Source organism: Lepidochelys kempii, chromosome 11 (genome assembly GCF_965140285.1).
Source record: "Lepidochelys kempii isolate rLepKem1 chromosome 11, rLepKem1.hap1, whole genome shotgun sequence".
Taxonomy (NCBI): domain Eukaryota; kingdom Metazoa; phylum Chordata; order Testudines; family Cheloniidae; genus Lepidochelys; species Lepidochelys kempii.
In genome coordinates, this window is record NC_136390.1 from 80,516,246 (window position 1) to 80,541,941 (window position 25,696).

General features: G+C 42.0%; 1 protein-coding gene across 3 annotated transcripts in view; it reads right to left on the bottom strand.

The window, feature by feature from the left end:
- Positions 1–367: 367 nt before the first annotated feature.
- The window catches only part of POFUT2 (protein O-fucosyltransferase 2), a 28,781-nt gene continuing 3,452 nt past the window's right edge, over positions 368–25,696 (bottom strand). Inside the window, exons 3-10 of one of the 3 annotated variants that reach the window (XM_073306991.2) lie at positions 22,524–22,668; positions 15,069–15,179; positions 10,661–10,727; positions 5,853–5,978; positions 3,956–4,136; positions 2,793–2,916; positions 2,466–2,566; positions 368–782 (exon numbers count right to left, since the gene is read on the bottom strand). In XM_073306991.2, coding sequence (XP_073163092.1) covers positions 523–782; positions 2,466–2,566; positions 2,793–2,916; positions 3,956–4,136; positions 5,853–5,978; positions 10,661–10,727; positions 15,069–15,179; positions 22,524–22,668 — 1,115 coding nt within the window. In that variant the 3' untranslated portion in view covers positions 368–522. Of the gene's footprint in view, positions 2,567–2,774; positions 2,917–3,955; positions 4,137–5,852; positions 5,979–10,660; positions 10,728–15,068; positions 15,180–22,523; positions 22,669–25,696 lie in introns of all 3 variants that reach the window. The other 2 variants (XM_073306992.2, XM_073306993.2) reach the window with 2 other exon arrangements.

Sequence of the window (25,696 nt, forward strand, 5' to 3'; positions counted from 1 at the left end):
CAGTCAATCCTGCAGTGAGTCTAATAACTTCTAGTTGAGCTAGAGCATATTTTTAAAAAGACATATCTGATCTCAATGTAAAAACTGCAAGTGACAGAAAATCTACCACATCTCTAAGTAAGTTGTTCCAATGATTAATTCCCTGGTCAAAAGTTTTCACCTTAATTCAGTCTAAATTGTCTAGCTTCAGCTTCCTTCCATTGGATCTTGCTCTGCTTTTGTCTGCTAGGTTGAAGAGCCTTCTATTAGGTGGTCAGACTAGATCATAATGGCCCCTTCTGCCATTAGAATCCATCGATCTGACATGACAGAGCTGGGTACGTCACATGAGGGAACCAAGAGCAGTAAGAAACATGGAAAATTCACATAAGATACTACAAAGCATTTTATTTTTCATAAGAAATTGAGGTATACAGTTATAGGTATACTTTGCACAGCACGCAGGCTACATGACACCAGTGTCCAACTCAGTTGGAAAAGGCACTGCTTGGAGAATACAAGGCTCCCACAAGCCTCATTTTGTCACTGGAAAGGAACCCTTGCTGTACAGAGATACAAACAAATAGCTGGTAACAACACAGGAGGCCTGAAATTACTCACTTTATGAGGAGACTGTACAAGTTTTCCCGCACAAAGCACAGGACAAGCCTGCTTGGCTGTCTGGGAGGATACAGTAAGGTTCCCATGGAGAGCACAGGAGGGGTATATTACTGAGCCCAAGCGGGTAGGCGGTGGACATGAGAAGAAGCCCAATGGGACACAGGATGGAGCTAAGAAGAATGCTGCTGAAAGAAAGAAAGAGGTGGGGGGTGGGTGAAGGGCACAGTAAGAGTACACTTGACAACATGAGGATGAACCCATTAACTGCTCCGTGTTCTGTTCACATTTAGAGGAAAAACATACCGCTGAACTCTGAAAATTACGGCTCCCCTTTTTCTTAAGCAGACCAATCGGAGATGTCGCAGAACCATGAGCCAGATTAAAACGGCAAGACAGAAGTCTACCTGATTGCACGTAGCCAACTCTGAACAGCGGGTGTCAAAGATGTTACAGGCGTCATATTCGTGAAGTGTTTTCTCAGACGGCCATTGCACTCTCTTCTGCCCACACTGTGGTTAAAGCAACAGCTCCCCATGCCATGATGGCTCACCGAAGGGGGTACTCCACTACACTGCTTCCATGTGCCCTTGCTGCGTGTGACATTTCAGTCCCAAGGGAGAGTGTCACCTGCATGCAGCTGCACAGCATTCACCTGGGAGATCTGATGGGTACGCAGAATTAAGGGGAAGAGCAAAGAGTCCCATGACCTTTATAATGGCTGGTCAGTTCTGGCATGTCTGAATCCAGGGATGAAGCCATGCCCTGGAACGCTTCCAATGTGCAGCAGGCTAGGCGTGGAGGGGGAAAGAAAGAATACTCCACCCTGCTCCCCCTATGCAGCTGCAAAACACCCTCAAGCCTAAACAAGCAGCTCCACGCTTTGAAGAGTTCTTCTTGCAAAGCAGGAAACTCCCTAAATGCTGTTTATATTTGCCTTGATTTGAGTGAATTTAACATGGGAGAAAGGTGATGAATGACAGCTCTATAAAATGAAGGCTCCCGTTCAGGGAGAACATGTACATGACAGGCGGTACACACTTTCCCTCGCAGCCCTACTAAACAGAACCCAACCAGCTTTGGGGTTGCCAATGTATTTCAGTCTTTATGTATTTTAGCCACTGACCTCTCTGCCAAGAATTGCTGTTAAAGGTGCTAGCTGTGACACTGGTCTGGGGTCTGGTAAAAATACCACCTATCCTTCCTTCTTACGAATATGAAATGCATTTTTGTACCAGTTTGAAATGTTCAAAAATTACTATTGGATTTTCCCTCCAGAACTGCAAATTCTGTGCACAATCTGCAGCTCTCACAAAGTGCAGGTTACAAAACCTAAACGTCCTCCTTGTAAACAGATAATACTACAGTGACTCAAATAAAGCTGAAAAGAAAATAACCCGCTGAACACAGGAATGTGGTACAGTCTATAGCTATGTTATAGTTACAGTACATAAAAAACAAACAAACAAAAAATTGTTTCAAGGTTTTTGAGTGAAAACATTTTGCTGCCTCCTAAAACAATGCTTGGCCTCTGAAATCTAAAGTAAACGTTTAGAGAGTGAGTATACTGTCCTGGCCTACCAGCTACACCAAAAACTGAACCCTTACCTCACTTCATTTTGACCAGTTATATCAGGGCCTGGTCAGGAGAATGACCATGGTATTGCTACCCAGTTGTGCTTAAAACCCAGACTCAGAGCAAACACCAGGAAGAGGAGGAGAAAGTAGTAGCTTAGCTAGAAAGAGATGTTTCCTGTGAGTTTTCTCTTGGTTTGGTGAGCTCACCACTTACTGCAGTCCTTTGGAGTGGTTTTATTAATAAACAATTTTCCAGTGGGTTGGCTGTTCACAGTTTCTCTCTTTCTCACCACAAAATCGGTTGTAAGTTGTCTGGGGGTCAAATCCCAGGATCTCCCTTTCCTCGTGAATCCGGAAGGAAAATGTAGAAACTGAGGTGCCTGTAAAATACCTGTGAAGGAAAATAAAACTGGTTATTGGAGAAGGTTTTGTTTTTAAGGTACAAATAAGGGCCTTATCAATGTCTAATCTGTTTATAATGAGTTATCTGTAATCAGAAACACAGACATTACTGCATCTCATTCAGTCGCATTATTTAGGTTTGCAAGATTCAATCATTTTAAAATCTGCCTTCACATACAAACTGAACAGACACGTACAAAAATCAAACTAGCTACCGAGCATGTGCACAGATCCACTGGTCAACGATTGCTATTCCTCCATCCTTGTAGACTTCTAGCTCCTCCCAAGTGGGTTCAAACCTCACCATCTCAGGCAGTAATTTCTTGAGCTCTTCAGTCTCTGAAAGAAAAAAAATGCCATAAGCCGCCCGGCACAGGACCATTAGAGAAAACGATAATATTGCCCTATACCTACATTTCACTGAAGAGCTGGACCAAACTGGTGGAAAGGTTGCAAAGCAGAGGAAGCTCAAATTTGACCTAGGATGTGTAAAACACGTCTTGCTACATGACTGGGGAAGTTTTGGGGGACAGGTGCCAGTGAAGGAGTGTTAGACACACTTTGCACGGATGAGATAGCAAATGCTGATGGACTGAGGGGGCCTGGAATTGACGGGCCCGGGAAACAGGTGGTACCACTAGTCTCACTTTCTAATCCTACAGAAGCAACAGACAATGATTGCACCTCTAGGGTATATGCCACAATGGCCTCCCCTCTCAATGCTTTTTTAATGACACTCGTGGAATCATATAAAGAAAAGGTGCAGTGGAAATGGGAAAGAAGAGGAAGAAAAGACAAAAATACCTACCCCTTATTAGGAGAGACTATTAAAAACAATGCAAGATGTTTTCCTGTGAATTTAATGCATATGAAAGGTGCTACTTTGACTGGTCTGGAAAAAAAGTCTTATTCTTTCCCAGAACAGGTACAGCATGGCCGGAACCTCCCTCCTTTATCAATGGGCCTCATCCCTACCCATGAGAGGCCAACACTATGGCTGAGGCAAGTTCAATCTCCTCACCCATATACTCTGATCTCCCAAAGCTGCCGGTTACAGCTAGTCATGATGATAGTTTGTGCTATGTGGACATCTGCTCCTGGGAACTGGACCAGGGCATCACGCTTGTTTCATGCAGATGGCCAAACAGCCTGTGTGAAACACCCAGTGACTACTTTCTAGGCACTACCTATTTGGGCTGGATTTGAATGGTCAGCATGGAGATGAAAGGCTCCAGTCCCTCTTTTAATTTCCTGAGCTGATCAGTCTCCCAGGAAGGCTATCAATATTCAATAATCCATGAATATGAAGTGACAACTGTTGCCACATTGACCAATCTCTATTGTGAAGTAAGACCCAGGATTAAACAGGTGTGCATACCCTCCACAATGGCATCAGTGGCTATGAAAACTCTCTTAAGTTTATGCCTCTCCATGAGGCTGCGGATTTTCTTCACTGCTCCATGAAGGCTTGGCACATCTTCTCTGTGACCCCAGATGAAGTCTTTTCTTCTGAGGTGAACCCCAAGGTATGGCCCGCCTACAGCAGTGCCCAGCTTTACCTTCAGAGAACAATCAGCACATGGTGTAATCAAAATACACTAGTATCAACGCAGAATGAAAAGGGTCTTGGGTACATGAACACTTGCGCTGAAGTAGGTACAGCACTGTGTTAATTCAACGAAAGCGAGCCATTGTAAGGTGTGTGTTGACAATATTTTGTAGCACTTACAGCTGATTACTGTGTTTTGATATCTGGCAGCAATGAATAAATAAACCATGCAAGATGGAGAGAGCTGTTTATAAAGATCTCAAATTTATCATCAAAGAGTGGCCTCATTAAACTAAAGCGACTGACAGTTCTGAACAGCACATTGCTCCATCCAACAAGATGCAGAACAAAGTTGTCCTTCTTGGAACTGGGTGTGACATGCTATGCTCAAAGCCGCACCCTGGAATCCCCATATTCACCACTATCATAGAATTATGATGTGTTTTGTACAATGTATGCCTTGTGAGGTATCATTTTAAAAGTATTGATCTGTTGAACATTAATACCCGGTTGGATTGTATATGCTGTCACTGTGGAAGTTATGAAGTTTTGCTATGTGTGCGTTACTGAAATACGTTGTGAGGCTGGGAACATCCACAACCAGCCTTTCAGGTGCAACAATGGAGGAGCCAGACGCTGCTGATAGCCCATTAAAGGACTCCACACTCCCAAGGACTATCCCAGGAACCGTATACAACGGAGACTTCTCAGAGATAGCACATAGACAATGGAGACTGCTTCACTCACATCATAGCAAAGGATCTTTCCAGCAAGCTGGAAGAAACTATAAAAGAGGGGAAGTGACATCATCACTTGACCTCATTGCCCCCCAACTCAACACCTGGAAACATGTCTGAAAGACTGAACTGGGGAGGTGGTCCCAGGCTGAAGGAGAGTTCCAGCCTGTGTATGGAAGATCTGTAACCTGCTTGTATGATCTATCAGGGTGAGACTGACCGATTCAAATCCTGTCTAGTTTATAGAACACAGACTGTGATTTTTACTTTTATTTCTTAGGTAACCAACTTTGATCTGTACACTTACTACTTAAAATCTATCTTTCTGTAGTTAATAAATCTGTTTTACATTTTACCAAGAACAGTGCATTTTGGTTGAAGTGCTTGGGAAATCTGCTCAGGAACAAGAGCTGGTGCATGTCCTCTCCACATTGAGAGAGGGGTGGACTGGGTTATAAACCTATACTGGTCAGGCTTCTGACCAGAGCAGGTCGGTATAGCCCTGGGTCCTCGGCTGGGGAGCTGGGGGAACTGGCTGGAGCCTCTCTATTATTAGTTCATGAGTAGCTAGGAGAAGCATTCATATAACTCAGCTGGGTGTGTCCCTGCCCTTGGTTGTCTGTGTAAGTGCAGTACCTGGAAAGGTTTGCAGCTTGCCACAATATCACAGTGAGAGAGGGAGCCCAGGTTGGTAAGCCAGAGGGCTCAGCGGTAAGCCAGTTCCAGGTTGCACCCCAGGAAACCCATCACAGTGAGACTTGCCGTGCTGCTCTCTAGCAAACAGTTCAGTCAACAAGATCTGAACTGACTGGGAAAACTTCGTTCCAGAGGAGGAAAAATCTTGGAAGGGCAGAGAGACTAGAAATGCTGTGTACTAGAATCATCACATTCATAGTTACTTCCCAATCCCTCTCACAGTGCAGTCAAAATACTAAACAAATATATTGGATACATCTGTTACAGAAAAAACAGATTACAAACTACTTTACCTTCATCTGTGTCCAGTCCTCATTGTAGTCTGTCCTGTCTGCCTCATCAGTGGAGTGAAGGTATTTCCTCCTAAACTCATCCCCCACCACACGCAGGTGTTTAGCAAACACCATACTTCGACGGGTCTGTCAGGATGAGAGGAGCTGCTGAGTGACTGTCTGGGAGTAGGGAGATAGCTATAAACACATGCATGTGAGAACCTGCTTCCATTTAGAGCTCCAGGAATGGGGTTACTTTTAACACATTCCTACAACGCTGCAAGGTAACCATTTCCAGCATTTAAGGGTACTTTCTACCAACCTGTGGGTAACTGCACTTACATCCCATATACACAACTCGTCACTGCAGGAGTGTTTCAAAAGTGCCTTTTAATAGCTAGACCTACAAACTGGGAAAAGAGTCGAGATTCATCTACCTTGTAGTTTAAATTTAGTAATTTTTAACTTTTGTATAACACATTTCAAAACAGAGCAAGGATAGTATTTATTTTACTAACAAATGTGTTATCAGCACCCAGCCAATGGCTAGTGCCTCTGTTACACAAGTGTCCACAATGCTTATGTTCCTTGTGCCAGCACAGGGTCTGTCAGCCATTCCCCATGGTAGCAGAAAGATCTAAGTGTTAACACATGGGGTCATTAAACTAGGAGAGCTCAATTTAGAAATAGTTTTCAGTGAGGTTCCTGTTCATTAAATCCAGCTGAAAAGCTGGTTAAGGTAAATACCCTGAGGTCACGAGTGATTTGTGCAGGGTCATACAGTGGTTTAGATGGCATTAGACCACAGAACATATGTAGCTCTCCCTCACTCTAGCCACCGCACCATATGGCTGCCCTGTTAAGTGAAGAAGGCATTTCTGTACCAGATCAAGTACAGAAGTAGTGCAGCTCATCTTTTGGAAAGAAAAATGTGGAAAGACTTGTTAACTTACAAAATTACTACTGGAATTAAACATGCTCTAAGAAACATGCCTCTAGCCACCAAAAGCCCCAATCACAGTAAAAGGGAAACTGGCAAAAATGAAGCTATTCCCCATACCTGAGGGTATTAATAATTTCAAATGTGTTTTGTGACACAGTTACCATCTGGAATCGAGGCAAAGCAGAACCATCCTTGTTAGTACAAGCGTACAGTACTAAGGAAATTCTCTGTTACTGACTTCAGTTAACCACAATAATCAGAAGTTTGGTCAAATTCTTGATTTACAAGCAAAATGCTTTTTTCCCCATTGAGCAATGAACACTGTATGAAGATGCACTGAGGATTTTTGAATTTATTTTCAAGACAAAGATCCATTTGCACTTGGCACAAAAGCTTCTCTTCTCTCACCAGAATGGTGAAATTCAGATAGGGCTAGTCTAACCCCATAGTCTGCCCTGAGTAAGGGACTGTGGATAGCTGCCCTACCTACCCCAGGAGCAGAGCAAGAATGACCTGGCATTCTGAGGAACAATTGCTCAGGTTCTCTTTTCCCCTTGCTCTAGCAGTGAGGGGGGCTGGTACTGCCTCTCTTTTCCTGTTACAGCTGACTGCCCTGAACTCCAGCCGCAGTAGAGAGAGCAGAGCCAGGGCTCCGTCCCCTCCATACCCCGTCCTCGCAGTGTGGAGAATCAGGTGAGTAACCACTAGGTGAGCAGCCTGCTAGTGCTTCTAAGGGAGCAGGATGAAACAGCACTACCGGGGGATTTTTCATGTGTGTGCTCCTCTCACACCACCACCACAGGGCAGCAGCCTGGAGGGCCTGGGGGCCTGATCTGTTACAATCTAGAAACATCTAGAAGGTGGGTAGGGCAACTGTTAACATGGCTGCTATACAGAGTGGGCGAGTCATCTTACTTTCCAGTCTTCATGGAGTTGAATTTATTTCATAGTAGTGTCTCATTTCAACTATAGCCAACGTGAAAGCTGCTGATCAATACTGCAAATGGGTGATTAGTGTTTAGGGATCTTCATATCAATGAATTCATTTATCTGACTCAACATGCCAGAAGATGAAGGAAGCGATTGGATGACTGAAGTAACGAAAATAGACAATTTTTCTAAGTAATTCTTCAAAATGGAAACATTGTCAAGAGACGTCACTCTGCAAGGAAACTGCAGTAAACTCATTTCTTTGGATCCATCGTGACCAGATGCATCACTTAATGAAATCTTGGCTATTGAAGTGGAAGAGCACAACACTGATGATTCTGCAAGTGAGACATTTACAATACTGCCATCATCGTTAAAATGTAACCACAATTATTTATGTCCCTGATCCTGGTATTCCAGCAGCTCTTCAATGTTCTTCTGAAACCATCATCAGCCTCATGGATGGATGACTGAAAAAAGGATTGATGCCCCAGTTCTCAGTGACACTAGGGGGGAACTCTCAGGAAGACTGTGCATCTGTATTTGCATTCAACTAATAAGTTGAAATATGAGACTAGCAGAAGGAGGTCTTCCATCAAAACACAGCACACATTTTACACAACAGAGAGCACCACACTTACAAAAGAAACGGAAGGAGGTTTGAACAAGCTGCTGACACCATTGTCACCGTTGCCATGCAATTCTGCCTTGATTAATTGGAATCACACAAGGGTAAAATCAAAAGGCAATTCAGAGACGCTGTGTAACCTTTCCATTCTTTAGCGGGTGCAACTGATCCTAAATAAAAAGGTGACAGGAGGAGCCCAAAACAGGATGAGGATGCTGGAAAAGTGCTGATGGGATGTAATCGCTAGTTTCCTTTTCTTCCAGCATTTAAAAGTGGAGGTCCAGATTTCTACCTAGAAACTACGTTAGCAAAGATGTTTGTCTCTCACAAGTTTGTTGCTTCAAAATGGTGGAAAACTGTGAGTAAAATCACAGGAAACTCTTAGAAGACCTGCATGCTTGCCTACGCGGCACACAACTTATCATGCAGGGTTTAGCACTTAGCGAGGTCAACACTTGGTGACAGAATATAGTAGGTGCAGGGAAAAAGAAAGCGACACACAACCCAGGGGCAGAAGCCTAGTCAGTTCGCAGATACGGGAACCTTGGAATGTGCTCTTTAAGTAGGGTTGCGGGCTCTTCGCTTTGGCCAACATGTACAGCTTTTTGTGTGTGAGAAATAAAGCAGCTGATGATGGGAATCACATAATACAAGGTTTGTGTTCATTGCATAAAACTTGCAAACATGGTCGTCAGTTGGATTCTGCTGGTGACAAAAAATAAAATAAAATTCACAACTCTCTTTGGATGAGGCTCTTAGCTATTGGCACGGTACGAGTGCTAACACTTCGGCTGCTGTCCCACTTACAGGGCCTGGATATCTGCACTGTAACTCACACACAAGTGCAAATCTCAGGCACTGGGATCATTTTACACCTCTTCTAAATTTTGCTACTGTGATCAAATGAAGAAACAGCATCAAGTCAGACTTTTTATCACAAGTGAGTCTAGCTCACAAGAACAGATATTGTCATAAAAAAATTATAAAGCAATTTATTCAAACAACCTCGCAGCCATGATAGGACAAGCCTTTTAAAATTTTTAACATTTAAATTTAGTATTTTTATTATTTGCATTTTAATACTGAAAACATCTTTGTTACTGATTGTATTATATATTGCAAATATTGTCATACAGTATTTTGCTGCCTAAGATAATCTTCACAAATTCTGTGTCTATACAGCTCTGTCTAGGATATAAACTGGAATGAACACAGATAGAACCACCACTCTGGAAGAATAAGGAAATTCGCATGCTAAACATATCTCTAACTAAAATTACGGCTGTTAAAAAACCTGCTTAAAATAAGAACATTCTTAGATTATGAATTTTGATCAAGCAAATTTAGGCCTTAAAAGTCCATAGTGCCTCTATCAGAGAAGATACATTATGACATAAATGGGTTTTATGTCCTATTTTTACAGATTAGTATTCAGTCTTAGAAATTATGATCCATCCACATCTCTTTATTAGGGGGGAAGTTTTCCCTCACAAGTAATTCATGGTTTATTTTTTCTGAATTACCCAAGAAAATAATTTGTTAACTGAGATGATAGGACTACTCGGGTTTAAATCGAGCGCCTGTGTGTTTGCGGGATCGAGGCCTAGGATTACAATTTATTTACTCTCTCCAGCAAGCTGACCTCCTCTTGAAAATTAGACAGCAACTGTAATCATCTGTAAACCCAACCTGGCTAGATTTTTTTTTTTTTAACTCTAACTCATCTTCAAGCTCTAAGAAATTCATGCAGCCATACCAGCTCACTCTCTGAATTGCGTACATAAATCTAGATCAGCTTCACAAGAAACAGGGAAGCAGAGAACATTCAGTACATTACATCACACCACACGCTATTTTCTTATGGCGGAACCACTGAATCAGTGATGAAAACCTTAAACTCCCAACCTTGATGCCTCCAATTAAAAGGCTATGGTTTGGAATTTCTGAAACACTCGGAGTTGACCTAACTCTACTCCCAATGAAGTCAGGAATTAGGCCATTGTTAAGCATTTTGGAAAATCCCACCTGAAATGTTTATAGTCTCAGGCCTGTACCTGTGAGGAGGTCTGTTATCAGCGCCCTACTGACTTCAACTGCGCTCCAAACAGGAGCAGAGGTCCACCCACGGATTGCTCCCTGCAGGAGCACGTGAACATTCTAGGTCTGATACAGCAACGACACTTCCTGCTCCAACAGGTGGCAACATACAACGAACAGATCATCTATGAGACTGGCTGCTTCTCGGACCTCACAGCAAAAACCAGTCAATACTAGGTTTTTATTAATATCAAATAGAAAATCTGGAGACGCTAATTAGAAAATACTCACATTCCAATAATCTCTCCCTCCGTAGTGGTCATGAAGAAGGTTTTCAGCTCTGTCTAACATCACTGACCTGTTAAAAATGGTAAAGTTGAGTGCAATTCCCTTAGAAATATACTTTACATTACTATGTTCAGTAGCAAGGGAAGCAAAGACTGCCCTCTATGTGTATAGTAAACATTGAGAATGAAACACTTTCCTCAGCATGCTGTATTTACAGCAACAGGACCTTTAGCCAGTTTGGTATAAGGAAGGCATTTCCAAATTGTGGCCCAGGGACCACTAGGGATCCATGCAGTGCTGTCTTATCACACAGTGCTGGCTCTCCTCATTACTGGCTGCTAAAATTAATTAAGGTAATTAAATATAAATAAAAACTCTCCTAATATTACTTCCCATCTAGGCACTTTACTCTTGGGGGGATTCTGTGCCAAAAAATTAAAAATTCTGCATATTCTATTTGTCAAAATAATGCAATATAATCACATCAGTTTCAACTGTTTTGGTAATTTATTTAAATTACAGTACAGAAAAAACTCCACAATAACTATTCAGCATTTACTAAATACATGAACGTTAAGTTACAAATACTTGGTAGCTAATACCCTGCATTCCAGTTATAACCCTGGATTTTCATTTAAATTACATTACAGAACACCAAACTGGGGGCGGGGTGGGGGGTGGGGAGAGAGTAGAATGTCATTTTAAATTGCTCAGACTTTCACACATGAAAGTCATATTGTCCTGGACCTGGCTGGGTACTTTGGGAAGTGCTTGCTTCTGACTGTCCCGACATTTTATTGACTGCTTGGTCAATGTTTTATTTGCTGTCAAAGTCTTTTTTTTTTTTTAATGGGTAAGTAAAATAAATCCTGAGCTGTAAACTAACCCCATTGTGCCACTTTGGCACAGGAAAAAAGGGAGACAGCGCATAGATCTTCCCAGCTGATTCCCTCACTCTGGCAACGTAGCGGCCTTAAAACTTGTACAGCTTTTATGCTGCTGGGGGAATTGATGGAGTATGGCAACAGTTAACTAACAGTAGGAACATTACCAATGTTACTAAGCAGGCAGACTACTACATTTCTGCCTCAGAGAATGAGATCAATTAACAAACAGGCAGGCTGCTACATTTCTGCCCCCCGGACAGAGCCTTCCTCCTGCATAATAAAAAGACCTTCCCCTCCACATCCCCGGCGAGCCGCAGTAGAAAGCAAGAGGGACAGTCTCTCTCTCTCATTGGCTGGCAGGCATGCACGCCCAGCCCCGCCCTCTGACGGTGATCAACATCTCCCCCGCAGGCACATATGCCAAGCTCCCTCTCCAACTCCAGTGCTTTACATCTCTGAGGGCACAGAAATATGCGGGCCATATGAATTCTGCGTCCCCACAGGGGCGCAGAATTCTGTCAGAAGTACTATGTGTGGTCCCCTCTTAGCCCTTTGGCAGCCACTACAAGTGCTAATTCTGCACCTCTGTGGGAGGATAGGGGGTCTACATCTGTGGACATAGTAGGGAGTGAGCCACGACACAGCTCTCTGTTAAGGTACAGTCCATACTCTGAAAACATTTGTGAGCCCCTTGTGTGACAGAACCAGCCCTCAGGAAGCAAACAAGAGAACGTCTCCAATGCAGAGAGGATCTGGCCACTCTCGTACATTTTAAAGGGACACTGAGTAAACTACCACTAAATAACGGGACAAATTTAAACTGGAAATAAGGTGTAAATATTTAACAGTGAGAACAATTAACCACTGGAACAACTTATTGAGGGGTGTGGGGATTCTCCATCACTGATCATTTTAAAATCAAGATTAGAGTTTGGGGCAGCCAGAAATATATAGGAAGTAGTTTAGGTCTGTGCAATGAGCACTCTAAGTCTGATCCAACTCCCACAGAAGTTTTTCCACTGAGTGGGATTTTTTTCTACTAAAATGATAAGCAGGTAAATTGTTTATCTTAACATTTAAATTTGAGCCATTAGGTATCAAAGTTAAAATCCAGTTGAGCAGTTCATATCCGAGACAGTCTTCGTTTTAGGCCTTCTACAAACTCGGGAAGATAACACAGCATCATTTATGCTTGGCTTACATTTGAAAGTGTATCTCCTGAACCATAAGAGGCAGATATCTAAATTTCAGTTTTTAAACAAAAGTTGAGATTCTGGGATACAATTCTGTGGCAAAGTGGTAGTGTCTGTGACAAAATCCAAAATCCATCCAAGAAACACACGGGCCACAATTATATATATTTTAACCTGTTCATAAACTTATGGTAAGGTTCTGTTTTAGCTTAAATTGACCATGTTTTGTAGAAGCCCAAAGGTGATTTAAAATAAACTGGAACAAAAAAATGCATGAGTTATGAAAGAGCAACAAAACCAAACCAACCACAACCTCCCCCTATTTTCTGCTATAAACAAATGTAAGACTTTTGAACATTACATGGCAGCTGACTTTTGCAAGTTTAAATTTTGTGGCTGACTAGTCCTCACTTAGGATTAGTCTCCCAGATAGTTTGAAACAAAGTTGTATAAAACTAAAAAGATGTTAGACACATAGGTGACAATTTCAAGTTATTATTTACAACACTACATAACAACATGCATCATATCAACATTCATTAGTTACATAGGTATGGTTTTGTGATGTTACTTTGTTGTGAAACCACAGATGCATAAGATTTCAAATACAGAACCGTAGATTCTCATAGTAAAACCAGTGAAGAGTTTAGTTTTAGTCTTACCATTTTCAAAGAAAAAAGTGAAATGTGTTAATATAATATTGAGGTTAAAATTGTAAACACCCTCAAGAGAGAAAACACAAGAGTTAAAGCTCTGCTTGTGCTACTGATTCACATAGCACTTAGGGAATATTTTGGATTGCTAATTATGTTGTTAAAGCCAACATTAATACACATAGAACCAGTTCTGTCCTTTAATACTTCTATGCAACTCCCATCACAGTCTGGGGGAACTGTACGTATTTATCTATGCACAGAAGGATGATGTGAAGATGAACATTGAGAAAGGCCTTGAGCCTTACCATATTTATCATTACATTAGTGTGTCCTTTTATGAACTGCATGTGTTTAACTATGGTATTGAAGTAAACTCGTCCTGTGTGTATTAATCTCATTGTACAAATTCTACAACTATTGTTACCTCAACAGCAAACCCAATCAGAGATCTCTCTATGCAGGATCATTTACGTTCTAATATTGCCCGGTTATATTTAAGGGTTATTAGTAACCTTCTTGTGCATGTTGATCCAGGAAGTGCCTGGAAGACCTGGGCTCCATTCCCAGCTCTGCCACAGATCCTCTTGGGCAACTCGTGCAGTGACTTTTTCCAAAAGTGGCCAGTGATTCTTGGTGCTAACTTTGAACCTGCTTTCCAAAGGTGCTGGACACCTCTGCAGTTCCAACTGATATGGACAGGAACAGCAGGCGTGCTACACCTCTGAAAATCAGGCCCAAAGCAACTGAAGTCAGGCATCTGAAAATTAGCATTCATTTGTGAAAATGTTGATCTCACTCACTGCTCAACTGTTGGTCAGTAAAAATGGCGATAGTTACATTTCTTAACTCCTAGGGTTGCTACAGGGATAAATTCATTATTTACTAAGTACTCAAATACTGGATGATGGTGGCTCCAGAAAGGCCTATTAATAAAAGGTTTCAGAGTAACAGCCATGTTAGTCTGTATTCGCAAAAAGAAAAGGAGGACTTGTGGCACCTTAGAGACTAACCAATGTATTTAAGCATAAGCTTTCGCGAGCTACAGCTCACTTCATCGGATGCATACTGTGGAAAGTGTAGAAGATCTTTTTATATACACACAAAGCATGAAAAAATACCTCCTCCCACCCCACTCTCCTGCTGGTAATAGCTTATCTAAAGTGATCACTCTCCTTACAATGCGTATGATAATCAAGGTGGGCCATTTCCAGCACAAATCCAGGGTTTAACAAGAACGTCTGAGGAGGGGGTGGGGGTAGGAAAAAACAAGGGGAAATAGGTTACCTTGCATACTGACTTAGGCTTGAATAGAGACTGGGAGTGGCTAAGTTAATTGTATCCAATTTGCAAATGAATTCCAATTCAACAGTTTCTCGCTGGAGTCTGGATTTGAAGTTTTTTGTTGTGATATTACAACAGATGTCAGGGTGATTGAAGTCCTCCATGAGAACCAGGGCCTGTGATCTGGAAACTTCTGTTAATTGTCTGAAGAAAGCCTCGTCTCTACCTCATCCTCCTGTCTGATGCCAGACATTTTATAACACTTCTAATGAACTATACTTCTCCAGTGAGGAGATACCATCATGGTGTAACATGCCGGAAGCTTTTGCCACCTTTCTCCTAGCTGTGAAGATAGGTTTTTGAACACACACAAAAAATAATAGAGGCAACTCACCGTGCTGAAGTGTTTTTCAAAAGAACAGGAGCTATGATAGATGCTGATCCTTGGACAGATAGACAAGAGACATTTAGGCCCCGTGTTTCCTCATAACCCCAGAACCATCCCCTGTAAGATAGTAAAAAAAGTCTCCAATTAATAGATCACCATTTTAAGATGAATTTGCTGTGCATAGTAAGATTAGTTAGCAGCACATCCTAGAGAAAAAATAGTCCTTGGTCTCAACAAAAATGTACACATACTCCTTAAAAAAGAAAATATCTTTTTGATATCACTGTATGCAATCACGATGGATTTAGCTCTCTTGATTTTCAGAGTATATTTTTTTATTATTGGGGTTAAAAAAAATCAAGTGAAAAAATGGAACAACTTTTTCCCTGATCAAAAGTAACTATTTGTAGAGCTAAAGTTACCAGGTTTTATATGAAAGTAAGCTGGTAATTTCTCCAGCCAACTAAACAAAAGTATCTCAAAGTCATTAGAACCTAAGAACAGCCATACTGGGTCAGACAAGTGGTCCATCTCTTCCATCAGTGGCCAGTGTCAGATGCTTCAAAGGGAATGAACAGACCACAGAAATTATAGTGATCTATTCCCTGTTGTTCAGTCCTAGCATCCAGCAGTCAGAGGCTTACGGGCACGCAGAGCATGGGGTTGCACCCCTGACCATTTTGGCTAATAGCCAATGATGGACCTATTCTCCATGAACTTATCTAACTCTTTTTTGAGCCCAGTTATAGTTTTGCCCTTCACAACATCCTCTGGCGACACATTCCATGGGTTGACTGTGCGTTGTGTGAAGAAGTAATTAATTTTGTTTGTTTTAAACCTGCTGCCTATTAATTTCATGGTTCTCGTGTGCTGGCAGAGACAAAGGCCAGGCACCGTTCTCAGGCCCCCCGGTCCCCTGCCTGGCCGTACCCCTATACTGTTCCTGGAACTGCCACCTTCAGAGCTGGAAGCCCGGCCAGCAGCTGCTGCTCTCTCCGCTCTGCCTTCAGAGGTGGACAGCCAGAAAGTGGTGGCTGCTACAGGGGGACTGAAGCAAATGTTGGGGTGGCTATAGTCCCCACAACCCTCGAAGATTTCTCTGTTAAGCCAAGCTTGGTCGCCTGCCATATTTGCTATTCTTTCTGCACCTCGGGATGGTTTGTTCCTGCACCCTCAATAAGGCTTCTTTAAAATACAGCCAGCTCGCCTGGACTCCTTTCCCCTTCATATTAGCCTCCCAGGAGATCCCGCCCATCAGTTCTGCTTTTCTGAAGTCCATGGTCCGTATTCTGCTGCTCTCCTTCCTTCCTTCTGTCAGGATCCTGAACTCGACCATCTCATGGTCACTGCTGCTCAGGTTGCCAGCCGCTTCTACTTCCCTTACCAATTCTTCCCTGTTTGTGAGCAGCAGGTCAAAAGGAGCATGGTCCCTAGTTGGTTCCTCCAGCACTTGCACCAGGAAGTTGTCCTCAACACTCTCCAAAAACTTCCTGGATTGTCTGTGCACTGTTGTATTGCTCTCCCAGCAGATGTCAGGGTGTTCCCACTTCCCCACTTACCTCTGGGCTTAGGTCGCCATACCCCGCGAACCTAGTCTAAAGCCCTCCTCACTAGGTTAGCAAGCCTGCCTGTGAAGATGCTCTTCCCTCTCTTTGTTAGGTGGATTCCATCTCTTCCTAGCAATCTTTCCTCCTGGAACAACATCCCACGGTCGAAGCACTCTCTCCGATACCACAATTCGATGGTCCCTACCTCGGCCTTTTCCTTCAACAGAGAGGATGGACAAGAACATGACTTGTGCCTCAAACTCCTTTATCCTTCTTCCCAGAGCCAGGTATTGTGTGGTGACCTGCTCAAGGTCATTCTTGGCAGTATCACTGGTGCCCATTTGGAGAAGTAGGAAGGGGTAGTGTTGCGGGGGCTTGATCAGTCTCAGCAGACACTCAGTCACATCCTGAATTCTAGCTCCAGGCAAGTAGCACACTTTTCGAGTTTCCCGGTCTGGACGGCAGATGGATGACTCTGTCTCCCTTAGGAGTGTGTCCCTGACCACCACCACCCGTCTCCTCCTCTTGGGAGTAGTGGTCGTGGAACCCCCATCCTTAGGACAATGCAGCCCATGCCTTCCGGTCGATGGGGTCTCCCTCAGATCCTTTCCCTCAGATGACTCTTCCAAACCATTCTCCAACATAGTACCTGTACAGAGAGCCTGAAAACAGTTTCTTACCTCAATCTGCATTGGGGGTACATGGGTTCTCCCCTTTCTTCTTCTAGAGGTCACATACTGCCTATTTTCTTCCCCGTTCTGCACTGCCCTTGGATTCTTCAGCATGCTGTACCTGCAGTGCCAAGCACTGACTTCTATCCAGAAAAATCTTCATTTTCTCTGATGCAATGCAGGGTTGATACTTGGGTCTCTAGTCCTTTAACCTTCTCTTCAAATATGGAAGATCTCTTTCTTGAGTGGTAACAGCTAATTTAGACACCATCATTTTGTATGTAGAGTTGGGATTATGTTTTCCAATGTGTATTGCTTTGCATTTATCAGCACTGAATTTCATCTGCCTGTGAGATCACTTTGTAACTCTTCACATTCTGCTTTGGACTGAACTCAGTTGCATTCCATCCCGTTCCTCTGCTAACAGTCTAGACGGATTTCTAAACAATAGTCACGTGCAGCGGTTCTTCTGTGACTATGGCAGTGGCAGAGGATGCTCAATGACTGGCACAAGGCCTTTTGTTTGCGAGTCGGCTGACAGTCAGTACAGAGCGGAGCTCTTCCTAATGACCAGTGACTCAGCATCTCAAAAAGCCACCAAGAGAGCTAACAGGTGGAAGTTTCCATAACTAATTTTTTTCAGGTTTCAATCTAGTTTTGTAACAAGGAGTTGGGGAAGCACCCAGTTCAGGTCACAGCCCTAGCACCCCCACACAAACCACCCAAGGCACCTCTGCTGCCACTGGAAGAGACACTTGCAGATTATTATATATCACACAGAACCAAAGGAAAACAGACTCAGATGCTTATCGCTAGGCCGCAGGGCTGGATAACCGCTACTCACATAACAGGCAGAGTATACACAAGAAAACGAGTGTGCAGTAAAGGGCTTGATTTCAGATCTGTCCTAGTAGACTTCCTGTGTTTTCTGGGGAAATGGAGAGGCTTTCCTCCTGACAACCTAGATCGCCTTTTATCTGCAAGGTCCTTTATTAGTAAGTACACAGCTACCTTTCCCCGCGACTAGACTCCCAAAGGGGATACGGTGTTCTCTCTTAACTCCTGAATCTTAACTTCTCCAGGAGCATCTAGGCTGATGACAAGTGGTGTCATAGTGACGCTTCAGGACAATGAGAACCTTCCAGGATTTTACTTGTTATAAGTAGAAATCAGGTTTAACAATAAAAACAGAGCCTCAATTAATGATATCTGGACTATAGGACAGGAAAACAATCCAGGAATTGCAAAACTAGAACTTTTTACAGAATTTGACAGAAACGTAGAGATCCCGTCTTGCTTGGTGTTTGTAATCGAAAGTACTGTTTGTCATATACAGATGTCACAATATTCGCTTGATATAAGCCAGAGGGATAAATAGCTCATACTGAAAATATGACAAATAGTGGTAATGCATGTCAGTAGCCTATATCATAGTAGAGCTGTCAATTATTTGCAGTTAACTCACGCGATTAACTCAAAAAAAGTAATCACACTTAATCACACTGTTAAACAATAAAATATCAATTGAAATGACATATTTTATGTTTTTCTACATTTTCAAATACATTGATTTCTATTACAACACAAAATACGTGTCCAGTGTTCATTTTATATTATTTTTGACTATAAATATTTGCACTGTAAAAATGATAAAAGAAAGTATTTTTAATTCACCTCATACAAGTACTTTAGTGCAATCTTTGTCGTGAAAGTGCAACTTACAAATGTAAATTTTTTGTTACATAACTGTACTCAAAAACAAAACACTATAAAACTTTAGAGCCCAGAAGTCTACTCAATCCTACTTCTTGTTCAGCCAATCGCTAAAACAAACAGGTTTGTTTACATTTGTGGGAGATACTGCTGCCTGCTTCTTATTTACGGCACCAGAAAGTGAGAATAGGCATTCGCATGGCACTTTTGTAGCCAGCATTGCATGATATTTATGTGCCAGATATGCTAAAGATGCATATGCCCCTTCATGCTTCGGCCACCATTCCAGAGGACATGCTTCCATGCTGATGAAGCTCATGAAAAAAAAATGTATTAATTAAATTTGTGACTGAACTCCTTGGGAGACAATTGTACATCTCCTGTTCTGTTTTACTTGCGTTCTGCCATGTATTTCATGTTATAGCAGTCTTGGATGATGACCTAGCACGTTCATTTTAAAAACACTGTCACAGCAGATTTGACAAAACGCAAAGAAGGTACCAATGTGAGATTTCTAAAAATAGCTACAGCACTCAACTCAAGGTTTAAAAATCTGAGGGACAAGGTGTCGAGCATGCTTTCAAAAGTCTTAAAAGAGCACCACTCTGATGTGCAAATTACAAAACCTGAACCACCGAAAAATAAAATCAACCCCCTGCTCTTGGCATCTGACTCAGATGATAAAAAAGAACATGTCTGCTCTGCCTTGGATCGCTGTTGAGTGGAACAAGTCATCAGCATGGACGTATGTCCTCTGGAATGGTAGTTGAAACCTGAAGGGACATATTTCAGAGTAGCAGCCGTGTTAGTCTGTATCCGCAAAAAGAAAAGGAGTACTAGTGGCACCTTAGAGACTAACAAATTTATTTCGCATCAGATGAAGTGAGCTGTAGCTCAGGAAAGCTTATGCTCAAATAAATTTGTTAGTCTCTAAGGTGCCACAAGTCCTCCTTTTCTTTCTGAAGGGACATATGAATCTTCAGCGCATCTGGCACATAATATCTTGCGACACCAGCTACAACAGTACCATGCAAATGCCTGATCTCACTTTCAGGTGACACGGTAAACAAGAAACAGGCAAGCATTATCTCCTGCAAAATTGTAACCAACTTATTTGTCTGAGTGATAGGATGAAGTAGGACTGAGTGGACATGTAGGCGCTAAAGTTTTAAATAGTTTTATTTTTGAATGCAGTTTTTTTCTGTACATAATTCTACATTTGTAAGTTCAACTTTCATGATAAAGAGATTGCACTACAGTACTTGTATTAGGAGAATTAAAAAATACTATTTCTTTTGTTTTTTACAGTGCAAATATTTGTAACCATAAATAAATATAAAGTGAGCACTGTGCACTTTGTATTCTGTGTTTTAATGGAAATTAATATACTTGAAAATGTAGACATCCAAAAATATTTATTTAAATGTTATTCTATTGTTGTTTAACAGCACAATTAATTGTGATTAATTTTTTTAATTGCAATTAATATTTTTAATCGCTTGTAAGCCCTAATCATAAGTAAAGGTAACTTCTCTTTTGGAGTCCAAATAGCCAGCAGACACAATACCCTGTGGGCATGGTTCAAAACTGAAATACCATTGATATAAAATATATTCCAAGTCTTTAAAAACTGACTGGTGTCTCAGAATGTTTGCATCAATTGATAAAAGAAGTGCTAGAAATATAATGGTACCCAACACTAGGTGAGATACGAGCTCAGAGCTGCATTGCTATCATGGTTACACTAAACTCAGTTATAAGGCCTTTGTGTGACACTGTATAAAAAGAAAGGTGACCATTTATACCACTGATGTTATCACTGTTCTACAATTGAAATAGATCTTGTACAAAGTATGATACAAAGATTTTTAAGGTATCAATGGAAATGTTATAGTCTGCTAAGTATTGTTACTCTGTTTATATGCGTGTATTATCATTGTATATGAAGTTATGAATCGTTGCTGTGTGTTTGTATCTCAAACATGTTCTGTTCCGGGGTAACAGCCACAAGACAGATTTACAGCCATAGGTGATGGGCCATTTAAGGAGAATCAGCTCTTCCAACGGGCCGCTGCAGAGGAGGCCTCAGAGAGCATACGGACAATGGAGGCCCAGCGACTCAGCAGGGCACGAAGAACATGTGTTTGCTGTCTCCATGTTTGAGACAGTAACTTTCCATGCACATAGTCTCAAGGTTATATCCCCCCAGGCTGACATCACCTTCTTGCCTCTTTCCTGCTCCACATCTCTAGACCATGATTTCCAGCAAAAGAAGAGCTTTGAACAATGGACTGAGGACCCCAATATTTGTGATGATCCAAAGAGACTTATTGCAAGCTAGCAGATTTAACATCACTGCTATTATCCTGGTCTACAAACTCTGAAATCAACAGTAATGTAAATGATTCATTTTAACCTCTTAATAACTCTCTTTTTTAATATTAATAAACCTTTAGTTTGTAGTTACTACAGGATTGTTGATCCCCTTGAGCACGGAGGAGCTGGTAATGGTTTCTGAATGATCAGGATTTACAAATGGGTTAGATGGTGTAGGGCCATGCTGAGCACCGCGCAGCAAACCAGTATTGAGTGAACAAAGGCCTAGGTAACCATGGGGAAGCCCACATATCAAACAAAATGAACAGTCTTCTTTCCTAGTATAAGTGACAGAACACGCCTGGGACAATTTAGGATAGCTGAATAGCCAGAGGCTGCTATAAAGCCATTATTCTTCCATTAGTAAAGAACCAAGTAGTTTAATCTCAAAGTGCAAACAAAATTTTATAGTGATCGTGTAGAAATTCAGACGTTCATCTCACTGCCTATAAGATTTTATTTGGAACCGTTTTCAAAGTTAGTCTGTATTAATCCTCGATTAAGGGCTACTTTTTGTTTTGAGAAATCCTTATTTCTAACTTTAAGAGCAGCTCACTCAGTGATTTTTCAAGTTTTCCATATTCTTTAGTTCTCAGAACGGATGTCTGGTTTTGCAGAATGCAAATGCTTGTACAAAAAAACCCCCGAAAACAGAATTAAAACAACAGAGCACAGGCCTTACCCCTTGAGATTCTACTAGAGGATGTCCAGAGCAATGATGCATTGCTTTCAATCAAGAACTGTGCTAGAAAAATATATTTCCAAAGTGCCTTTTCCAGGGTCAGCCTCACCTGTTCAAAGTGTTTTCCCCACAAAAAGCAGAAGAAAGAAAAACCACAATCAACTAATATGGCAGCAATAAGAAGACTGCTGTATTGATTTTCCTAGGTGTCCTTACAAAACCTGTAGGAAATATAAATTTCCATCCTGCTTCCACTATTGTACTACTTTATGCTGCCTCCTACCATCCCTTCCCCTAACCAACACGACAGCTTCAGTGCGCTTTAAAAATGTAGCAAAATCAGCCTCAAGCACCCAAATACTCATGAGCAAGTTCAATAAACAAACCAGACTGCATGTGGAAGGAAGGCAAATGTCTCACTGACTGAACTAAATGGGAAAATGAAGGAGTCACATATCCTGTAAAATATTACCTGTAGTATTCATGTTTGTCTTTTGAGTACATGAGCTGATCAATGCATTGCCTCTCATCTATTTTCTCTTCCCAAGTTCCTTCTTTCCATCCTTCTGCATAGCTTTGTAGGACATATACCTGGTCTATAAAGGGTCCACCTGACTCTGAATAGGAAGCAAAGAGAAGTAACTATCAGCATGTAAGAGTACTTGATTTACGTATACAGCAGCATTGCTTGCCCTGTTTTAGATAAGAAGCTGCCATAATTTCCAACATATTCTATACAGTTCTAGTCAACTTACCAAAAAAATGATAAGGTGATCTATAGAAACCAGAGGAGTCTGGGGATTATTCATTACCCACCTCAAACAAAAGGTGTTTGGTTTGGATATATCTAACACACAAAACCCAAGATTCAGAATGCTGGGTAAACCAAACATTTTATCAAAAAACAACAACAAAAAAAAAACAACCCACCTTGTATCACCTTTGAATGTCCCCCTTTCCTTTTACACATTATCTTGATGAATCTTTTTCGTCATTCAGTGCATTTCCTTTGAACTAACTTTTCCTGTTAAAACTGCTTTTTAAGAATGTTTGAGTTTATTTTTCAGAAGAGACTGTACATGACGGGGCTTTACTTGGCTAAGAGGAAAAATGTCAACTCTAGGAAATACTTGGCTTCTGTAGGAAGGTGCGGTGCCCAAAAGAGCCTCACCTCATCAGAGTGAAGGAGACACAATGAAAGAAAAGTCATCAAAATGAGAGAAAGAAAAAACAAAACAAAACCCCCCAAGATGTAAGGCGGGTGCTAAGTTCCCTCTAAGCTGTGCGGCCGCATAGGCAAGGAGAGGCGCCTCTCCCCCCTGTCCATGGCTGCTGCAGCTAGAGAGGGCTGGGAGGAGTCCTCTCTCCCCGCTGCAGCCCCGAGGCAGCCTGCACCCCAAACCCCTTGTGACCAGGGTCCCAGGGGAACCAACTGAGGTCACTCAATTAGGGTGAACTGCAAAGAATGGGGCAGGCAATCCCCAAAGCTGGTGGATATTCCAATTCTTAGATTTACCAAGCCAGCACAAAACAGCTTCTATACCACCTCACTGGTTACCCAGAAGCCAACAACACAGTTCTCTTAAAGTAACCCAGCCTCAGGCCTCCACTCAGACACCGAAGTCAAATGTGAAAATCTTATTTTTCTTTTTTTCAGATTACTGAAAATCTTATTCATCATATAAAAAAGTTCTACCAACCCCAAAAGATCGGACACATTACCTCCCAGGGTAATGAATATTCCAGATTTTACCCAAATACACGCTTACAGCCAATTATTAACAACTAAACTACAATTTATTAAAAAAGAAAAAAGAGAGAGTATTGGTTAAAAGATTAGTATACATACAGACACGAGTACAGTTCTTGAAATTCAGATTCATAGCAGAGATGGTGAGCTTTATAGTTGTAAAGAGGTTTTTTTAGAATTTAGTCCATAGGTTATAGTCCAATGTCCAATATCATACTCAGGGTGTTCCAGTTTAGGACTGGGATTCTCAATCTTGCAACTCAAACTTCACCGATGAAGCTTAAGCAGATCTGAGATGACAGGATCAGGACCCAAGGATCTTTTATACAGTTTTCAGGCCTTCTCATAACAGCCTGGAGTCATTCAGTGAACAATAGGCAATTTATGGGGACTTTTGAAGTAGATCCATTTCCTAAACATCGCCGGTAATTACCCACACAGATTAACGTAAGGCAATTGCCCGCTTTCCATCATTCTCAGGTGATCTGCTATACATTTCAAAGTTCTAACCTATCGAGCAAGGAATGGCCTTAATTATACATATTGTTCTCACATCTCTCTAATGGTTGACTCTTGGTCAATCAGCCTGCAAGCTGCTTAACCCTTTCTGGCTATGTGTCACATCCCTCATCCCCGGCCCCACCCCAGAGCCCTCACCCCCCGCTGGAGCCCTCACCCCCCGCACCCTGAACCCCTCACCCCCCCACCCCACACCAACCCTCTGCCCCAGCCCTGAGCCCCCTCCCACACTCCAAATCCCTTGGCCCCACCCCCGCCACACATCACCTCCATACTGGTGCACTTAACAAAATTCATTCCGCACATGGATATAAAATATTAGAGGGAACATTGCTTGGGTGGTGTCAAATTTGTAACCAGAAGGTACCAGTGGAGGATACTAAGCCCTGCCTGTAGGGACTGCCTGGGATTTCAGACCTGGAGAAAGGAGCTGACAGTGGTAACCCTTTTAAGCAATTGGCCGGAGGAACCAACAACTGTGCCTCCTGACAAAAGATGACTTAAGAATTTGAGGCTGTCAATGAGATGGGGAGCTACCCCTTGGAACAAGTAGAGCTTCCGCCAAGAAAGGGGACGACTGAACCTTGAAGGGTCAGGGCTCTCTACCTTTTATCCCCCTTGTATTTTTCCTGTCTTGTTTTCGCTCTTCTTAAAAGAAGAGGAGACATGCCCAAGGTGTGGGCCAACAGCCCAGTTATAGACCTATATTCATACATTAAACTTAAATATCTCCTCTGCTGAGAGAAAGTGGCTGAAAGATTCTGAGATACTGTTGTAGACTTTAATACACAGGTGATGGCACTAAATACCACTTAATGAAGGAAACTTTAACCTACAGTTTCCAAGTTCTCAGGCAAAAAGTCATCTTCCTAATTACCTTAGCCACACAAGCTTTCACACAAATTGCCCGTACCCATCAAAAATTTAGGAGTGTGGGTAGAAAATGTAGCTTACGCTGGCAGTCTCCATACAACCTTGACTATGGAGGGCCAAATTCATCTTTGTTGTAACTCCACAGAGAAAAATGGATTTACTGTAGGGATGAACTGGCCCCAAAGTCTCTTCTGTGCATCCATAATTTTTTTTTAAAAAAACAAGCACAATGGGACTCTCAGAAGACTGGCATGTCATTCACCTGAGAGATGGTCTTCAGAGCAAGCATGTGAGAACTGAGCGCAGGCTGGCCATGCTCGGGGAGTTTTCTCAGAAGGGGCCTTGTTCTACTCTCCTTGAAGTCAATAAGAATCTCTTCTTTAGCTTCCACCGGCACTGGATGGGCTCTGTTACTGTACTATGAGTAAGTACAGCTGTGACCAGGTAAACAGGATTACTTTTTCCTACAGCTTTATTATAAAATACGAACATTTTCAGAGTTG